The 20296-nt window shown below is 48.3% G+C and overlaps 1 protein-coding gene across 1 annotated transcript in view; it reads left to right on the top strand.

Moving 5' to 3' along the window:
• Positions 1-1535: 1535 nt before the first annotated feature.
• Positions 1536-20296, top strand: part of LOC147636535 (protein HHL1, chloroplastic-like) — a 30270-nt gene continuing 11509 nt past the window's right edge. Inside the window, exons 1-2 of the mRNA XM_086802004.1 lie at positions 1536-1882; positions 2025-2162. Of these exons, the coding sequence (XP_086658130.1) occupies positions 1544-1882; positions 2025-2162 (477 nt within the window). The 5' untranslated portion in view covers positions 1536-1543. The remainder of the gene's footprint in view (positions 1883-2024; positions 2163-20296) is intronic.

The raw sequence follows: 20296 nt of genomic DNA, 5'->3' as shown, positions 1-20296 counted from the left end.
TCCCCTCGTCAACCTCACATTCAATGGCTACTCTACAAAGATTGAGAAGCATAACATCGACACACCCATGGAGATGCTCTCCAGAGTAGAGTTCCATCTGCAGTGCGTCAAGAACTCGCCTAGTGCCAGATGGTTGAGAACCTGCAACTGGGGCACCTTACTCTTTCATGGCTTGACGCTTTTCTGCAGGTATTGTACCTCGCCAGGCTTTCCTCTACTCTCTTGCTTCTCTGCACCCTTTAGCCAGCCACAACTAGAGGCCCAATGCTTTCCTAGCGCTCCGTTTTGCTCCTTTTTGGTTGTGCACTACTGCCAACCGCTCTCAAATTGTTAGATTTTGTCTTTGTGCCTTCAGTTTAGGCTTCGTCGCACATCTTTGCCATGCTTTTGCCAGCCACACCAGAGGACCGATGCTATCCTAGCGCTCTGTTTTGCTCCTTTTCGACTGTGCACTACTGCCAACCGCCTCTTAAATTGTTAGATTTTGTCTTTGTGCCTTCAGTTTAGGCTTCGCCGCACATCTTCGCCATGCTTTCGATGCTTGCTAGTAGAGCTGGACGCAAGCGCTCAAAGATGCAAAAGGTGGTGTAATATTTCTGAACCCTATGTTTGAAGGGTGCACTCAGTAGGGGGGAAGGGGTATCTGTTCGTGTCGGTGCAGTAGTCATAGATCATGTAGTTCTCCTGCACCCACTAAAGCTTCCCCTACTGCTCTATGCCTTTAGTTCAGGCTTCGCCGCACACACCGTCGACATGGTTCTAGATTCAGTTTTTTCTCAGAGATCCTCACAGAAGATATGCGAGTGGGAAAACAAGGCTGTTACAGAAGCGAATGCTTTCGATGCTTGCTAGCAGCCGGACGCAAGTGCTTAGAGATTCGGTGTTTAAACTTATGGTTATGTGTGGAAGTTTTGCAGAACTCCGGCTAAGAGGGCAAAAATGCATGATAGATTGGTCGACGGTTTGGAGAGGGGCTAGCTGAAACGCATGGATGAGTATGTTACAGTGACGGTGGTACAAAGGCGGAGTAGTGTGAAGGATGATGACGAAGTGGAGCAACAACAAGATGAGGAGAGGAGGAGCCGTGAAATGGAGGGCACTATCAAGGTGAAGAAGATGGGGTAACGGCTTTCTCAGGTATTCAATGTTAGCCTGGCAGCACCATTGATTTCAAATATGGGTAACGTCTCTGGCCACCCCACTCTTTTGACTGCTGGGACAACGTCTCTTAAAAGGTAGGAGATGCCGAAAAATGTTGCCACCTAGCAAGAGGAAACATATCCCGTTATATATATATAGAGATAATTTCTTTTCCCTAAATTTGAGGCCTTTTTCTCTTCTCTTCTCTTCTCTATTCACTATATATTATCTTAAGGAAGAGTTTCACAAAGATGCCACGTAGCAAGAATTTAGAGGTTTGAGAAGAGTTTGGGTAAAATTTGATTTTGGAAGCCCTGGTTCCATCTAGTTTCCCTTAAATTTCACACATGTATGGATAACTCTGGAAATGTTGTTCATATAAAAATAAAAACAGGAGACGATTATGCACGTTTTTGGCAACACACTCACTCTCCTGAAGAGCCTGCGCTGGCTAATAACGATGGAAGCTTTGGTAGTTCAAAGCTACACGCCCTGTTGTGGCAGGGGTCGTTCCCATGGCTTTGAGCTCAAGTCTGCATTCCTAGCGCCTCGCGTCTCCCCCCCCTCCATTTGTCACTATCACCACGATAGCCTCGCCCTGCCCGTTCTCTTGGTGGTGCGCGCGGGCAAGGGAAAGCGCCGGTCAGGCCCAGGCGGCGTCCCCCAACAGCGTGTACCCTCCTTGCCCAAACTGGAGGACGACGGAAATCCCAAGTTCGTGATTTTCGTCAGAGACAAACGTGTAAGCTGGGCACTAGCGTGAGTCAGTCATTTCATTGAACATGGGTCTTATTCATTGCATGTGTCATGGGTATCTTGAACGCTCATATGATATTATTGTATGCTGCTTTGCTGACAAACTCATCCATTTTCTGCTTTTCCAGGTTCCTCTGTGGTTCCCCTTGAACATCATCACCGGGGGAAACCTCGCCAAGATGGTGGTTGGAGCCATGGGCAATGAGTGGGGAAAGAAAATGGCACAAGGCACCCTCACCCGCGACCTAGGCAACGCCCTTTATAAGGTTTGCACCTCTACTATGAATGCCTAGTCTTTTACCATGCTACAATTCTGTGATCCACATGCCTCATGCGGCTCAAATGCCTCCTTGCTCCGTACTACTTCTTTCATGTGGTGGAAGGTAAGGAGAATTCTTTAGTTGCACAAGACACAGGATTCCAAGACTTGCAGCTTCTCATCACAGGAATTCCTGGATGATACTTCGCCCTATACGCCAAGCCTGAGTAGAATTGCAGCAGCTATTGAGATCTACTGCCTGGCCTTGGGCACGGGGGGTTAACTGGGGCAAAGTCCCGTGGTTTGTTGCTGAGCAAACCCGCTTCCAGGTTGGGGGAGGGAGGCCTTTAGCTAGGTGGATCTCTAGGGCAGCCCCCACGAGGTATCTACCATATAAGAGTGAATGTACTACCAAAGCAGCAAGTTGCCCCTTGCTATATGTCTTACTTGATTATGCAGTAGTTAAACGCTGATTAGAGATTCTAATTATTGCTAATCAAAGAAATAATACACAAGACTAGAGAAGTATTAACGTAATCTACTGCATATTGTGAAGATAAATATATACATCGAACAAAACTTAGATACGGACTTCTAGTTATTGTGCGTTAAGCTACCATGCGTGAACAAAAGGTTGTATTGCTATCCCTAGACTTGTGTGTCAAGCTACAATGCATGAACAAAAGGTTGTACTGCTATTCCTATGGATAGGGACTGTAAACTGCATGTGGGGCTGTGTTAATGCCGATCCAATGTCACGTGCACGCCTAGGCATGGCACCACATGGGACATGCTTTCCCCTTGCAACCTGTAGCTTGGCATGGTAAGAGGCCGGATATGGGCAGATTGGATCAATTTCGGCAGCCCAAATGGTGCCCAAGACATGTGCCGACAGCTTTGGGGCATAGTATGAACATGTTTTATGAAGTTTACGATGATATTTTTAGACCTCAAAAGTATTGGAAATTTGGATGACCTAAAAAAGACCACAGTAGGCAGTAATACTTACCCAATTTAACTCTTGTATAGGTAGCCTCTTTCCTTATTCTAGAGCAGACGAGGTTAGAGGGATAGCACCAGCAACCCAAACTCTTGGTGAGCAAGCACTTGTCATGGAGCAAAAGAAGAAGAAGAAGAAGACCCCAAGGTCTTGTTACTATTGCAAGGAGAAAGGGCACATGATCAAGCAATGCTTCAAGCGGAAAAAGGATGAGGAAGAGAAGGGCAAGGACAAGGCCAAAGAGGACTCTTCTTCAAAGCATGAAGCAAATTTTTTTGACCATTTGTTTTAGTAGCAGTGTGTTGATTATAGCCTTTGTGGCTCATTGTACATTTGTGTATGTGAGTATGCTCTGGTCTACACACTATGTGGGTATTATGTAGATCAAGAGAGGGTGTTAGGAATGTAATCTACATATATGAGTTGCATGGTCACATACGAATCCTTTGTGGTAGATTACAACAAATTATAGGCTAAGGTCTAAGGTAACACACCTTTGAATACTATGTCCTACCATGGTTAGGTAGGTCGACCTAGGCATTCGTGGAGGGATCATGGCCAAGTGGGCAAGGCAATTGGATAGGCGCCTCACTTTGCTGGACCTATATATGTGTGGGGTACATGTGAGAGCTCTAGCTATTGTAATCTCTCTTCGTGAGTAATATGAAGTGGTCCTTTGTGGATATCTTGACTCTTGCATGTTGTTTAGCTTTTGTTCTTGATTAGTGTGACGCTTAATGTTAAGCTTGAATGCTTGCTTGATTAGCACAACTCCTCTCAAGTATGCCTATCAAGGAATGCTAATGACTTGGGACAAATCAACGATTGGGTCAATAAGCTTGAGATAATCTTAGTGATTATAATTCTTAAGTATGTTGCAGGGTATGTATGGGAGTCGGTATACACAAGTATAAGGAGGGGAGTCTAGGACATGTGGAGTCTGAGGGGCCGGTGGGTCACAACCCATTTCAAACTTGTGACATGGTGGAAGCCTTCATGCCTTAATCACAGCCCTTAAGCACCTTGTAGGAACCTTAATACAAAATGCATGAGAGGAGAGAGCGATTTGCAGTATATGTATTATGTACATGAAAAAGGTTACATGTCTTCCAAAAGAGGACTAATGACTACTTATAACCAATCACCAGAAGGGAGAGAGATGGTTTGACGTACAATGATGCCTAGCCTTATATAGGTCCTAGAAATGCAAGTCGGCTAGTAAATATGTTGTCCGCCAATTCTTCTACTGAGATAAATCAGCATTAAAAGTTGCATTTTCATGTGTAAACTGAATGTTGGTGTCCAGCCCTCTAATGAACTGTTTCAATTTATCCTCCTTGGATATCCCCAATTGCTATGTTGACGTAATAACTATGTCAGTAGTACTGGAGACCCATTTTGGGAGAGTATAGAACTCATCCTCAAGGTTGGTCATGTATTGTGGGGAGGTAGAAATCATTTTATGAGGTTGGACACGAAGGTGTCCCTTACATACCGAGAAGCCCCTATGATCGGGTCTACGTGTAGATTGGACTAATGTTGCCACGAGGTAACCTCTTCACCGGAGAGGTGAGGTGCTCCCGGGTGGACTTAGTCTTGAGGATCTTAAAGCTTCATACTTACTAAAATTTGGTTGAGCTCGTATGATGGTGATGGTTGGGGCTGTGGAGGAACTCGGACATTGTTGCACGAGGGTAGGGAGAATTGATAGCATGTTTGCCTGCATAGCTGTTATCGACTACTGGTTCTAGAGTCGCATAGCGTTACAATCAAGCCTTGGTTGGTGTTCTTGGGTTACTTGGTTTGTTGGTCTTTGGTCTTCTTCAGTCCTACGTTTGGCGTCCTTGTCCTTCGTTCATCATCACGTCGGGCTTCTTTGGCCCTTCATTCTTCTGCCTTTTTGGCGTCTTCGTTTTGCCTTTGTTGTTCCATGATGAGGAACAATCTTTTAAGTTTTGAGAGTTCTTTTGTCTTTTCAACTGCTTTCTTGGCTTTTTTAGCCTCCTCATTAGCTTTTTTTCTTTGGCTACTTCTTCTTTAGCCTCAATTTGTCGCTTGAGCAATCTGTTTTGCTCCAAGATTGCTTTGATGAAATCTTCACTAAATTGTGGAAGTGTTTTTATAGTGGTGGTGAAACTCGCGGAGCCCGGGGAACTAGGGCCCTTGACACACTTGTTGATACCATCAATGCATATTAAAACATTTAAACATGGCCACATCCTTAACACATACCCATCATGAGTTTGCATAAAACATAAAAGCTGGACAAAACATCCACAAATGCTGAAAGCGGAGCTTGCACATGTGACACCACATAGAGGCTGGAATGGGCTGACCCCCCTCCCCCCCCCCCCCCCCCCCTTGGAGTGTTTTATTACACCAAGGAGAAAATATCATGTACAAGCTTTACTCTTCCCATGGGAGATGCCGGATTATCAATATACAAATCATAACACAGCCCAACACGAGGCAACCATAAAATTCAGCCGGTACACAAGCTGTAGAAATGCCGAGCCAACAATATAAACCATATACCTCCGTGTGGATACTGATTCCTTTCCAAAAACCACGGGTCTTCATGCAATAGGCTGGTATAGCAAGTACAACTCTCCATTCAGTCGGTACAAGTACAATGGTTGGTACAGTCGGTGCAGTGGTTGGTACAGAAGGCACAGCAAGTACAAGGGCTGGTACAGTGGTTGGTACAGTCGGTACAGCAGGTACGACACGTACAAGGGTTGGTACAACAAGTACAATGACTAGAAATCATAATAAAATGATTAAATACTCTTTTCTTCAGTATATCTTCGCGATGGAAGCCTCCAAAACAGTCTCCAATGGTCGGTATTCTTCATGGGCAGCCTTCAAGAGAGAGAGAAGGAAAATAGCCATCATAAGGGTAGCTTGTAACGATGGTAGAGGCTAGTGTGTAGCAAGAGAGCGGCTTCCTCTAATGAAGAGAGAGGGCTCCAATTTATAGATTTGGGACTCCCATGAGTGAAAATGGAAAGAGAAGGCTACGATGACAAGTGGAGAGCCACACAAAAGCTGAAGTGACAAGTGTGAGACCACTTGTCTCACTTTGATCCACTTTCTAACAAGTGTCAGGCCACTTGTCTCACTTTGGTCCACTTTCTTGCCACATGTCCCAATCTAAGAGATGGGTTCTTTCATGACTTTATCTCTAAAAATATCCGAACTGGTAGCCCATTTGTCATAGGTACTCTGGCAACTCTTGGTATTTGCTCAATTCCAGACGTAATGACGCGAACAGAATTTTCCTCAAAGTCGGGCAAAAAATCAGCGGGCAAAAAATCAGCAACTCTCCTAAATTTTAGGAGTGTGATCCTTTGTATTCCAGGATAATCTCCCATTCCCAAAGCTTGTACTTTCCAAATATTTAGACATCTTGGAGTCCACCAGACCCCTTTCATATTGGGAAATGTCTAGGTTGGTGACATTCATTCCCAAAGCTTGTACTTTCTAAATTTTTAGACATCTTGGAGTCCACCAGACCCCTTTCATATCAGGAAATGTCCAGGCTGGTGACATCTTTGCTGGGTTCTTAAAAGTTGTCCGCAACTTTAAGCTTCAAGCCATATATCCAAGATATAATCATGTCCCATCAAGTGGGCGAGACGAGATAGTGTCAAAAATCCAATGTAACTGAAAGAATTGATGTCTTGTTGCATTATATCATCTCCAGATGGTCTACATCACCATTTTCATGCTTGTATTGGCCATTTATGCGGCCTTGCATTGGCATATCTTAGCAGATATTATTCAACATTTTTCTACCATTTTTAAGGTATTTTATAGCATTCTTATGGCATTTTATGCTACTATCCTGCTATCGGCTTGCTACAACTGGCCGACCAGCACTCTGGGGGAGTATATAAGGGTTGTTTTCCCCCATTTCATCTCATTTCTCTACATCTTGTTGAGGTCATTAGCAGTTGCTTCTTCTTCTTACCATTGTACAGCACCTACGGGCTTCCATTGTGCTCAATTTTCAACAATAAACACCAGTTTCCAGCATTTACAGGTCTTGTAACCGGAGGCATTCATAGTATCAGACCTGTGTTTTCTATTTGCTTCACTTTCTTTCATGGTATTAGAGAAAAACGTTGACCTGAGAAAAACGTTGACCTGTGAGCAAAAGAGAGTTTTGTTTTCTGTTTTGGAGCAGAGGCTTCGATAGTTTGCTGCATTTTCTGCAGATTTCAGCGTAGAAGCAAAGATTGCTGATTTTTTTTTGCTGATTGGATTGCTGAAGCCCTCTTCTAGGTGTTGAGCTTGGAGAGATCTTCCTTCTTCCTCTCGTTTTAGTTTCCCACCCCCCCTCCCTTTCTTCTTGTTGTGCACAGCCTGCGAGAAGGATTTGCTGATTTTTTCAGCCCCTTTCTTAAGAGAAGGTTTCTTGTAAGAGGACATGGCTTCTGTAACTATTTGGTCCTCCATGCTCTTTTCACATGATAGAACTCATGCCCGGACACATGGACAGGATGATGGACAGATGGAAAACAGGGTTCCTAAAGTTGGAATCGAAAAAAGCACTTGTCTTGGTCAAAAAGCAAGAAAAAGCAAAAGTCAAACTCTGTTGACCAAAAAGCTGAGGGCACCATTGGAAAGAGGACATCGAACTGAATCAAAAAGCTGAAAGCCGCTTTTGCAAAAAGCTGCTCTAGGGCCAAAAAGCAAGGCCCTGAAGATTCTAAAAGCATAAATCAAGAACTTTGACTATTATTAAAGCAAAAGCAAGGAGGCAGAGCAAAAGCAAGAAAATAAAACAAAAGCCAAGTTGAAAAAGGCAAAAGCAAAGCGTGGTAAAAAGCAGGCACCCCCTCAAGTATTTAAAGAAGCATGCACCCTCTAGGTGGATCATACAAGACTCGAGGAGAACTTTGACAGAGAAGTTGTGAAGATTCATCATCATCATCTTCCTCGCCAACTAACTCCTCCACCACAATGGGTGGCAACCACCCTTGCAGCCGTCCTTAGCTGACACTCCACCCTACGCCCTTCCTTAGCTGGTGCTCTGTCACCTTGTGCCTCTACCCGATGTACTCTGTCGCTGCTCGCCAGCTATTGCGCACCTGTTTTGCGCACGTGTCCAGCAGCGCCTCCGCCCTTGCCTTGTGAACCTTGTGTCGCTGTGACCAGAGCTGACCAACGGTTAGGGCCAGCCGTTGTCCTGAAGACCTGTGCCGCCTCTACTTGCTGTGTAGCACTTGCGCTGCCTTTGCCTATTGTGTAGCACCTACGTTGCCTTTGCCTACTGCGCCCACCTGCGCCGCCTCTGCTGTAGTTGCCACTGGACGTTGCTTGCACAGTCTAATAGAGCCAGTCGTCACACGGACAGCAACGCCTCTGTCTGCTACCCGGTGAATATCGCCACCCTACATCGCCTCTGTTTTCAGTACCCGCCTCCACCTAGTGTTTTGCCTCAGCATCACCAACCTATCTAGACCCTCGAGAAGATAGATTGTTACTTGGTGGAAGACACTTTCTCATTATTTTCGATGTTAGCACTCTTGAGATCACTTTTGTCCAGATTGAGTATAGAAAGCCCTGTGGATACTTGGGAACACCAGTTTGATTCATTGGATTTTTGGTACTAGCCTGGTGTAAGACTCTTGTGGGTCATCCTTGTCTCGTGGTGAGCTAGGCTTATCTTGTGCCTCGACATCAATCTCGGCCCGATCTCGACTTCGACACTTTTGTTTGATATTGTATTCATTTGTGTATTGGTCCTGGCTTGGAAAAGCCCGTGGATTGTTCTTGAAATAAATTCCTGAAGAGGGGGCGGGGCCTGTTCCCTGCTCGACGTGGTGTATTGTGTGAAATCCCTATTCCCATCTATCTCTCCCCCTTCTCTCTCTCTCTCTCTATCTTTATCTCTCGTACACGTGGTTGTATCTGTCACCGCATGCTCCGTTGGGCTTACAGTGGTATCAGAGTAGGATTTCTCTTGAAGAAATCTTTTTTGGGGTGACAGAGCCATGTCGAGAGTTGAGGTAGACCAAGGGCCTCAAGAAGGGAACAATTTTCCCTCGCATGGAAAATTGCAGGAGGTAGAATTGCATGGAAATTATTTGCTGCAGAATTGCCCATGCTATTTTGGTTGGTTTTTGGGGGTTTGGCAAATTAAGCTCAAAATCACCAAATTAAGCCTCCCCTGGTTGGAGAAATTTGGGGCTTTTGTGAAAATTGGGTAATTCACTGCACATTGAAGCAATTGCAGTGCATAAAAATTGGGGCTTTTCAAATTGGAACATGTAATTGGAGATTATAGTGGTGATTTGTCGCATATGTATACACATTGTGTGTAATTGGACAATTTGGTGCAGGTTTATACTTGCTTCAGGTTGCAAGCAAAAATTTGCATAGGACATTTGGTTGCATGGCAGTGCACATTGGTGCTTGGTTTGCTTGCAGGTGTATTTTTTCGACATGACTCAAAATGCTACAGATGTATTTGGTGTACTCACCTAGGAGGACAAGTTGGATGGATCAAACTACTCCCTCTGGAGTTTCATGATCCATAATTTGCTGGTAGCCAAAGGGCTTTGGGGCATCGTGTGTGGTGACGACACACGCCCACTTACCATACAGCCAGCAACGCCTCAAAGGGGAGGTGCTCAAAGAGCTCCTGAGGTAGAACTTGCTCCCACACAAGAGCAGAAGAGATGCCTTGATAGCCCTTTCAGTGAAAAGGACTATTATTCCACACATTCGGTCTTGCAAGACATCAAAGCTTGCATGGGACACATTGGAAGCAATGTATCAGGTACGCAACGAGGCAAGAGTTGCCTACTTGAAGAGGCAATTGGATCTTCTTTCTATGGATGAGGGTGACTCCATGACAGATCATCTACCAAAGTGAAAAATTTGCGAGAACAATTGCTCAACATTGATGAGGTTATCCCAGACAGGGAGCTGGTCACCAACACTCTTCATTCTTTAGCACCTTCCTACTTGGGCTTTCACACCTCTCTCAACCTCTCTATGAGAGGAGGTGGTGATCCCGTCACTTTCGAGGAGAAAGTCCTTAAGTTGCTGGAAAGCAACGAGCTGTACGTCAATGAAAAGAAGTTAGAATTTTATTTGTTCCAGGTGCTTTACTTGGGATACATAATTAGTGCTGAAGGCATTCGACTTGATCCGGCTAAAGTGGCCGAAATCGTTAACTGAGAAGTACCTCAGACAGCTTAGGACATTAGATCATTTGTGGGTATATGCCAGGCATATTCCACCCACATTGACAAGTTTTCTGATCTCTCGGCAGATCTCATCGATCTACTAAAGGGAGTGAAAACAAGAAGGCAAAAGATTCGAATGACTCCACGAGCGTTGGAGGCATTCCGGAACCTCAAGGTGGCTTTATCAGAAGCGCCTTGTTTAGCCCTTGCCTCATGGGACGAACCATTTCAAGTGATCACCGATGCGAGTAACATCGCAATTGGAGGTGTATTGCAACAGAATGGTCATCCAGTAGATTACATGTCTCGTAAGTTACTGCCCGCCGAAAAGAACTACCCAGTCTATGATCGTGAACTCCTAGCAGTTATACAGGCCTTGAAGCATTGGAAACATTTCCTGTATGGCCGTGACTTCGAGGTTCGCACTGACCATCAGGCATTGCGCTGGATTCAGACGATGCCAAGTGCACAGTGGAGTGATCGACAACACCGCTAGAGTCAGATATTCTAGTAGTTCGGTGGTATGATTGAGTACCTTCCAGGAAAGGCCAATCCAGTGGCTGATGCTTTAAGCAGGAAGGGACAAGTATCTACGATTCAGACCACTAGACTTGACCTTGTTGGTACAGGACTAGAAGACATGAAGCACACGTACACGGATTCCGAGGAATTCGGTACGCAGTGGGAATAGGCATTGGATGCCACAAGACCATGCCATTTTCTGATACGCGATGGTTGGCTTTTCTACAAAGGCCGACTATGTGTCATGAAGTCATTCCGGGCAGCTCTTCTCCATGATGCCCATGACGCCATTATAGGTGGTCACAGGGGCATGAATTCGACTCTGGAGAAATTAGAACGGCAATACTATTGGCCAAAGATGAGGCGTGATGTGTTTACATATGTACAACACTGTGACATTGTCAAAAGGTGAAAGCTCCTCGCGGAAAGAAGATAGGGTTGTTACAACCCTTGTCAATTCTTGAGGGTCCTTTCCAGGACATTTCGATGGACTTTGTCACAAATCTGCCTCCCAGTCCGAGTAAGCGTAATACGCAATGCTTAACTATTGTTGATAGGTTTAGCAAATTTGTTATGCTTATTCCTTGTAGAGCCAATGTGACCGCGGAGGATGTTGCCCAGTTATTCATTCGGCATTGGTACCCGATTGGCGGGATTCCTAGAACCATAGTGTCAGACCGAGATGCCAAGTTTACCCTGTAGGGCAAGTATGGGGCAGCCCATACAGGCTGCCCAGCCCATGGATTGTGGGCGAAGGCTATGCCCAGCCTTCTAGAAGCAAGCGCCAGCCTCCCCAACATGCTAGGGAATTTACGCAGCATTTATTAGGATGTTTGGAGTATTTAATGCTGATTTTACTCAGTCGTGGGAACTTGTTTGCTGGCCGCCTGCTCCTATACTGGCCGACTGCTGCTGAAGTGTAGTATAAATAGGAGAGGTCCACAATCCCATCATTCATCTCAGTATTCACCAAGAGCTCAAGCCAATCAAGGGCCAGACAAGCCAAGGAGATTGCTAAGCAAAGGCGTGGACTTCTGAAGGTCAAGGGCAGGGATTTCCCAGCCAAGAAAAGGTCAAGAATTCTGTATTTGTTTTCAGATTTACATCATTCTAATAAAGCAAATACACCATCCGTGGTGGGGGCCCTACAGAGGGTAATTGGGACCCAAGACTGTGTCCTCTCCATCTCCCCCTTCTCTCTCTATTTTCTGCACATCTCCCTTCAGTTTGTGCGTTAATTTCCGTCGCGAAAAGAGTGCTGATTTCTGAGTTTTGAAGTACCGATCTTTCTCCGAAGCTTCTGCATATTACACAGGATAATGTTGCAGATCTATTCACAAAGGCTTTACCTCGAGAAAAGTTTGAAGCTTTTTGCAAAGCTTTGAGCTTACTCTCATACAGAGAGTATTCTGCTACCTTGTGCAAGTTCACACTTTCACTACAGGGGGGATTTGTAGGCATATGCTCACTTATGGTAGTGCTATGTGTGAACAGGGGTTAACCAAGGGCACTTTTTTCCATGTGGTTTTTCCCATTGGATATCAAGTGTGAAAGGACACTCTATCCATATAATATTTTGTACTTCAATATTATATGGATGTGACGCACATGCAAGGGTTGACTTGCATTTTGTGGCTATCACACTTTTGGCTCTCTCTCTCTCTCTCTCTCTCTCTCTCTCTCTCATTTCTGTGTGAGCTTCTTCGTCTTGCATCTAACCCTAATATGCAGGAAACAATTCTGCGTGTGTGAGTGTGAGTCCAACACCAACAATCTCTTGGCTTTGAGAGTGCATATGCTGACAACAATCTCTATGTGCTTCTTTCTGATGGAGATATTTGTGTCATTGTTTTGTATGTTGATGACCTCATTCTTTTTGGCATAGATATTGGGTTGGTCACACAGGTTCAGTCCAAGCTTTGAGATGACTTATCTTGGCCTTCTATATTATTTTCTTAGGCTGGAGGTTTGGCAGAAAGATGACTGTATCTTCATTTCTTAGCAGAAGTATGTGAAGAAGCTGCTCTCACTTTATGGGTTGTCAGATTGTACACCCCTCTCTTGTCCCATGGATCCCAATGCCAAGTTATCTAAGGGGGATGATACACCCTTGGTGGATTCCACAGAGTATCGGCATATTGTTGGCTCATTGCTTTACCTTGCCAATGCTATGAGTGTCCTTAGTTCTCATCAGCGGCTCGAAGGTCTCATTGGCAGGCAGCTTTGAGAGTTCTTCGTTATCTTCGAGGTACGTCCGATTATGGCATCACTTACTCCAGTGGTGTTGATTTGGTTGGCTTCACAGATTTTGATTGGGCAGACTGTATTGATACTTGGAGGTCTACATCTAGATATTGCTTCATGCTTGGTTTTGGATTGGTTTCTTGGAAGTCTCAAAAGTAGAGGACTGTTTTTGCTTCTTCCACCGAGGTTGAGTATAAATCCTGCCTTCTCTCCTCCACTGAGGCACTTTGGATTCATCAGATTCTGGAGCATTTGTGCTGTGCTGACACTTCCCCGGTTACTATTTTCTCGGATTCTCAGAGTGCTATTGCTCTAGCACAGAATCTTGTGATAGGGGGACGATCCAAGCATATTGAAGTGCATTATCATTTTGTACGTGACTGGATCAAGTTGAGACTTCTTTGACTGGTCTACTATTCTACCAAGGACAATGTGGTTGATCTCTTCACCAACCACTTCCGAGATCTGCTATGGAGGTGTTACTTCAGCGTGCTAGTATTGGAACGCCCCTTTGGCGATGAAGAGGAGGTGTTGGTTTATATCATTTCCAGATGGTCTACATCACCATTTTCATGCTTGTATTGGCCATTTATGCGGCCCTGCATTGGCATATCTTAGCAGATATTATTCAGCATTTTTCTACCATTCTTTAGGTATTTTATAGCATACTTATAGCATTTTATGCTTGTAACATGCGGAAGCTTCGGAGAACATCGGTAACTTCAATGCTCAAAAATCAGCACTCTTTTCACGACGTAATTAATGCACAAACTGAATGAAGATGTGCAGAAAATAGAGAGTGAGAAGGAGAGATAGAGAGGACACAATATTGGGTCCCAAATACCCTCTATAGGGCCCCACCACGGATGGTGTATTTGCTTTATTAGAATGATGTGAATTTGAAAAGAAAATACAGAGAACCTTGACCTTTCTTGGCTGAGAAATCCCTGCCCTTGACCTGCAGTCCTCTAATGAAGAGAGAGGGCTCCAATTTATAGATTTGGGACTCCCATGAGTGAAAATGGAAAGAGAAGGCTATGATGACAAGTGGAGAGCCACACAAAAGCTGAAGTGACAAGTGTGAGACCACTTGTCTCACTTTGATCCACTTTCTAACAAGTGTCAAGCCACTTGTCTCACCTTGGTTCACTTTCTTGCCAGATGTCCCAATCTAAAAGATGGGTTCTTTCATAAACTTTATCTCTAAAAATATCTCAACTGGTAGCCCATTTGTCATAGGTACTTTGGCAACTCTTGGTATTTGCTCAATTCTAGATGTAATGACGCGAACAGAATTTCCATAAGAGTCGGGCCAAAAATAGCAACTCTCCTAAATTTAAGGAGTGTGATCCTTTGTATTCCAGGATAATCCCCCATTCCCAAAGCTTGTACTTTCCAAATATTTAGACAGCTTGGAGTCCACTAGACCCCTTTCATTTTGGGAAATGTCCAAGCTGGTGACATTCATTCCCAAAGCTGGTGACATCCATTCCCAAAGCTTGTACTTTCCAAATTTTTAGACATCTTGGAGTCCACCAGACCCCTTTCATACTGGGAAATGTCCAGGGTGGTGACAGGTGGTGTCTTCTTTGTTGATCTCTCCTTCCATGTCTTCTTTGTAGCTTTTTGAAGAAGTTTCTCCTAACGTTGTGGAGGCTTGGGTGTTTTTTCGTGATTGCAGTTTTACCATCCACGGATTGCTCTCATTTTTGGGTAGCTAAGTTGCGTCACGACCTGTTGGTCATGTTCACTCCTGGCTAGTTCAGGTGTGAACCCAGCTTACTCACGGGCACTTTTTCCCTGTGACTGGACACATGTTTTTTACGCGTGTGAACACACTTATGTGTGTTGGGCACTTTTAGTACTCACTTGTACTTTCATTTCATATCATTATTTTTTTTTTCCGGAAAAACGATCCTTCTATTAGTTAATGAGAAAACGCCATAAGGCTACAAAGCTCACCTCGCAAGGAGGGATAAAAAACACAGTGAACACCTGAGCTCCACCCCCGTGGCTGGCCGCTCTCTGGGGGGGGCTACCTAGTAGTACAAGTGGGAGGTGAGAAAAGCCAAACTGGAGGCCTATAGTGCCAAGTGACATCCTCGCCCCTCGCGGTGAGGAAAGGGCCAGGCTGCCAAGTGCGGAGGAAAGCCTTGCGGCGCCCTCTCATGCGATCCGAGTCGCCCTGGAGTTTCCCCCAGTGTCCTCTCAAGGTGTGAATGATGTCCACCCAGAGGGCCTGTATGACCTCCGCCGGTGGAGTCGCCTGGTGGTCCATGGCCTCCCTGCATCGGGCTCTCCATATGTGCCAAGCCGTCATGCTGCAGATCATCTCCCATCTGTGCCCGACCCCCTCCTGAGGGGCTGCCGAAGAGAAGTCTGGCGTCGGAACCACCGCCATCGCCCTGTCAGAGACCTGGATGGTCGCACTGCCAGGGACGTCCTCATATCCAAGGGCCGGGCCGCGGTCCGTGGCCCAAGCCACCGCACCCCACGTCACCAGCATCTCACCTGGTGAGCCTGCAAAAACCATCCTGAGAGCGCGCTTGCAGACCTGCTGTGCCTGTGGGCAATCCCATAAGCAATGCCGCTGCGACTCCTGTGCATGGCCGCACCGAGGGCAGGACGCTGGGTGTCTGCCAAAAGCTAGCCAAGCCCCCACAGCCAGTCCTCTATGCGCTGTGAGCCAGAGAAAAAGCGTCACCTTCCGGGGCCGGAAGCTGGCCCAAAGGCGCTGCCAGAAGTCCCTAAGAAAGGCAGGGGAGAGCCCCTGTCGCCGCCAATGCTCGGCCGCCGCCGGGGTGCTCGCTATCCTGTGCCTCTGAATCCGCCGCCCCAGCCTCGCTGTGTACTGAAAAAAGGGGATGCCTGGGCTGGTAGGGGCCGAGTAGGGGTCTCGCCAAAACCACTCACGTGGATCCCACTGAAGGCGAATAAGAGGCCTGCTGTCCCAAGCCCATAATCTCCAAGAACAGTCCTCCCCTATCGAGGCCGGTGAGGGGTCTACATACCTCTGTCTCTGATGAAAGCCGACCACCCGCACCCTCTGAAGAATACAACCCTGGAGTCCATCCAAATCTAGTCGTGTCCTCTGAAGCTGGCCACCCTCTCCCACCTCGAAAGTGAGTGGGGCGACTCTCTCCGCTGTGCCGCAGACCGCTAGAAGGATCTCATGCTGAGTAAAGACACCCATCCACTGTGGAGGTGGAGGGTCCTATACTGGGGTCCGCCACTCCCGGGGGATGGCCGCCTCAATGTCCTGTCTCATCAACTCTCTGCCCCTCATCCCACTGAGTCTCCTCTCCTGAGCCTCTAGAGGCAGCTGCTGAAAACATATCCAGTCGTCTAGGGACTGGGCTGGGCCGGAGCTCAACGGGCCCCACGACACGCGAGACCGCGATCCAACCATATGGCCACTGGGAAGTCGAATCAAGGGGTTCCAGATCAATGGCTGCCTCAGGCGCTCCTCATCGGTGCCCGGGGGAGTCTGGAAGAGTGACGGCCTCAGATGCGCCCAGGCCCTCAGAAGGCTAGCTGCAAAACGCTCCTCGAAGCCAAGGCCCACTCCTCTGGATCGCTGCTTTGTAAAGATCCACCTGATGCTGGGGGTCCAGGGGCCGCTAAGAGGAGTGCGGCTGAGCATCCTGGAAACAAGAAACTCCTTCTACGGCTCAGCGCCGCCTGGCAGGAGGCCACGAACTACCAACTTGCCAAGCAAAGCTCGGCTTTGGCAAATAGGATCAACAATGCCCAGGCCGCCTCTCCCCCTCGGCTGAGTGATCACAGCCCATGCCACCTTGGCCCTGGCGGGCCGCCCGTCGCCACCGGACCAAAGAAAGTTCCTGATGAGCCTCTGCACCTGGCCAATGCACGCCCGAGAGAAGGCCCAGCAAGAAGTGATGTACCACATGGTAGCAAGCAGAACCTGGTTGGCCACAACTACTCGGCCAGCTAGAGATAAACGAGCGGTACTCCAATACAGAAGCTTCTTCCGAATGCTCAAAAGAAGGGGGGCTATCTGCTGCTCCGGAGATATGTCAATGCCCACATAGCATCCCAAATAACGCACTGTAGTGCCGGGGGGCAGCCACTGAAAACCATCAACTGGCCTCCAAGTCGGGGGGGGCATAGAACTGACCCACAACCCACACGACTTGTGCCAGTTGATCAAAGCGCCCGAAGCTCTGCAAAACCTGTCCATGGCTGAGGCGAAGCGGCGGAGGTTCTCCTCACCTCCCTGAAGATAGACAGCAGTGTCATCCGCAAACTCCGAGTCTAGGAGCTCCTCCGAGGTGCGGATGGGAAGCTGGAGGCCCCGCAAACCTGTATCCTGTGCCGTCAAAAAGGTGCTCATGGCCTCCGCCACAAAAAGAAAAAGAAAGGGCGCCAAGGGGCACCCCTGCCGCACCGAGCGCGAGAGCTGGAACCTCTCTCCGCGCACGCCCTGTATCAGCACCTGGCTATGAGCCGATGTGTAGAGTGCAGAGACCCCACGGATCCACTGAGGGGGGAAGCGCATCCTCTCCATAGTGCCTTCCAAGAAGGCCCAGTCCACCCGATCATATGCCTTCTCGAAGTCGAGAAGGAGCACTGCCAGATCCTCCTGCCGAAATCTAGCCAAAGCCGTAGCCTCCCAGAAAGAGAAAATGTTATCCAGAATGCTCCTATCCTGGATGAAGCCTGTCTGCGTGGAGTGGATGATGTCCGGAAGGTGAGGCTGAAGCCGCTTGCTGATCGCCTTAGCTAGGACCTTGTAGGCTGTGCCTAGCAAGGTGATCGGTCTCCACTGTCTAATCTCCAGTCTGTCTCCTCCCTCCTTGGGGATCAAGTGAATCAACCCCTCTGCCATGCTGTTCGGCATGACTCCCGACTCCATAATCTCCTGGAATGCCAATCTGAAGCCCCTATGTAAGAGGCCCCAGTACCTCTGGAAGAAAGCCACTGAGAGACCGTCCTCTCCTGGGCATTTGCCCCGAGGTAATGCCTGAAGAGCCTCCTCCAGTTCCGTATCCGAGAAGGGGGAGAGAAGGGAGTGCTGCAAATGGGCCGGCACAACCGGTCTCGTGAAGCTCCAGACTGCCTCCCGAGCCTCTCTCACCCTATCATCTGCTGGCTCAGCAGAGAGAAGATCCCTGTAAAAATCTGTGGCTATCGCCCGAACCCTGGGGGGATCCACCACAACCTGGCCATCAGCCTGCTGAAGACGCCTGAGACCCTCTCGTCTGAAGCGAGGCCTTGTCGCCTCAAAGAAATCTCGAGTCACTCTGTCTCCAGCCTGTGTCCAAAAAGAAGCCCGAGCATGGAATCGGAACTCCACCCTCCTCTCCTCGATGGATCTGATCTCAGTGCGAGTTGACTCCATCTGCTCTGAGATCCAAGGGCTCGTAGGATCCCTCTCCTGGAGTCTCTGGAGGGACGCTAGACTCCTCCGTAGGCTCCTCTCCTGCTCTCTGAAGGCCTCCAGACGGTCCAAGGCAGCCTGTCTGAGCATCCGACTGATCTCCTGCAAGCCACTGGCAAGATCGCTAGCTGCCGATCCTCTCCTGAACTGCAGCTCCTGCCAGACCTGCTCAACTCTGATCGCAATCTCGGGCTCCTCTATGAGACAATCTGGAATCCGGACGCTCTGGCCCCGCTCTCCTCTCGTAGGGTCCTCGATCTGGAGAAGCACTGGAAAGTGGTCTGAAAACGAGGAGCCTGCAAGTATGCCCACAGTGCCACCTCTATGACAAGCCCACTCATCAATGTAAAACCTGTCGATGCGGGAAAGGTTAACTCCTGTGGCCAGTCTATCCGAGCGCGAGAAAGATAGACTCCCCTGCAACCTGCCAAACTCCGGGAGAGTCCACGGATCCTGGCCTCTCACCTGCAGCACTAGTTCCTCCCAGGCAGCGAGCTCCGGTCCATGAATGGTCTCCTGGATGCCCCCCATCTTGTCCTCTGCATCCTCCAGCATGTTGCAATCCCCTCCTAGGCACCAGTGGTCTGCCAAGGGGAGGGACTGCCTAATGGTGCTCCAGAACTCGGCTCTCCCGGTCGCCCCATTAGGGGCGTAGAAGTTGAGGAAGCCAATGCGGTCTTCCCCAACCCGAAGGATGATCCACTGCGCTCGACCCTGGACCAGAGTGCCAGAGTCCACAACCTCGGATAGAAGCTGCTCGCTGACTGAGATGCATACTCCACCCTGGTTCCCCTGGGAGCCATATGCCGGTGACCAAAAAGTGTGACTCCTGCCTGGCAAGATCTTCCCGCAGGTGCGGGTACGCCCGGCAGAAAGGTGGTGCTCCTGGATGAAAAGGATATCTATGGGTCCTCCAACGAGAGCCCTCTGGATCTCCTGGCGAAGTCTGCCCCGACCAATGTAGCAGCGATGTCCACCGAGACCTTGGATGTTCCATGAGAGGATCCTCATGGATGAGCTATGGCAAGTGAAGCAGCCGCCACTGGCTCACCCCTCTCAGCCGGCCCGGATGATTTGCCCTCCACTCTGTGAGTCTTGGGCGCCGGCTTGGAGGGAGAATAGTCACTGTCTGTCCGGGTGCGGAGTCTCTCGAAAAAGAGGGTGACCTGTCTCTGTGTCCAGCCCCACTCCGCCTTCGCCCTGTCCAGGGCATAGGCGTGAGACCAATCCTCTGCATATATGTATCTAAAGGTAGGCTGCACCCTCGGGGGGCCATGGAGGAGAATCAGTAGCACCGCCTCAACTGAGGTGTGGACCGGATCCGCCCGCCAATCTCCTATACCAAACAAGCTCATGCGGGCTGAGTGTAATCGGGTCTGCAATAGGTCCGTGAGCCCCAAGTCACTGAAGTGGTGAGAAAACTCCAGTATCTGATCACGCAAAACTTCCTCTACAGAGTTGCAATCCCATGCTGTGTCTGGGGCAACACTGAGAGGAAAGGAGAAGGCCACCATGCTGCTCACCACTGAAGGAGAACGAGAGGGATGGCACACCACGCAAACTCGCAAGGGCGTGACCAGTGTCTCGAACGGGCCAGCATCCAGCTGGAGGCACTTGAAAAAACCGTAATCCACTGGTAGCCCCATCACTCGCGGGGGCCCCCGGGGGAGGCTGGTGGAGAGAACTCTGTGGCGGGCGAAGCTAGGATCGCCATCTCCACCGGCCCGGAGTGGCGGTGGAACAGCTGCTGGACTGAACTCTGGCCTACCCAG

Source organism: Cibotium barometz, chromosome 8, assembly GCF_041138505.1.
Source record: "Cibotium barometz isolate CiBa-2024 chromosome 8, ASM4113850v1, whole genome shotgun sequence".
NCBI classification, from domain to species: domain Eukaryota; kingdom Viridiplantae; phylum Streptophyta; class Polypodiopsida; order Cyatheales; family Cibotiaceae; genus Cibotium; species Cibotium barometz.
The sequence above is the reverse complement of the archived record's forward strand: the minus strand, read 5'-3'. Positions and strand labels throughout refer to the sequence as shown.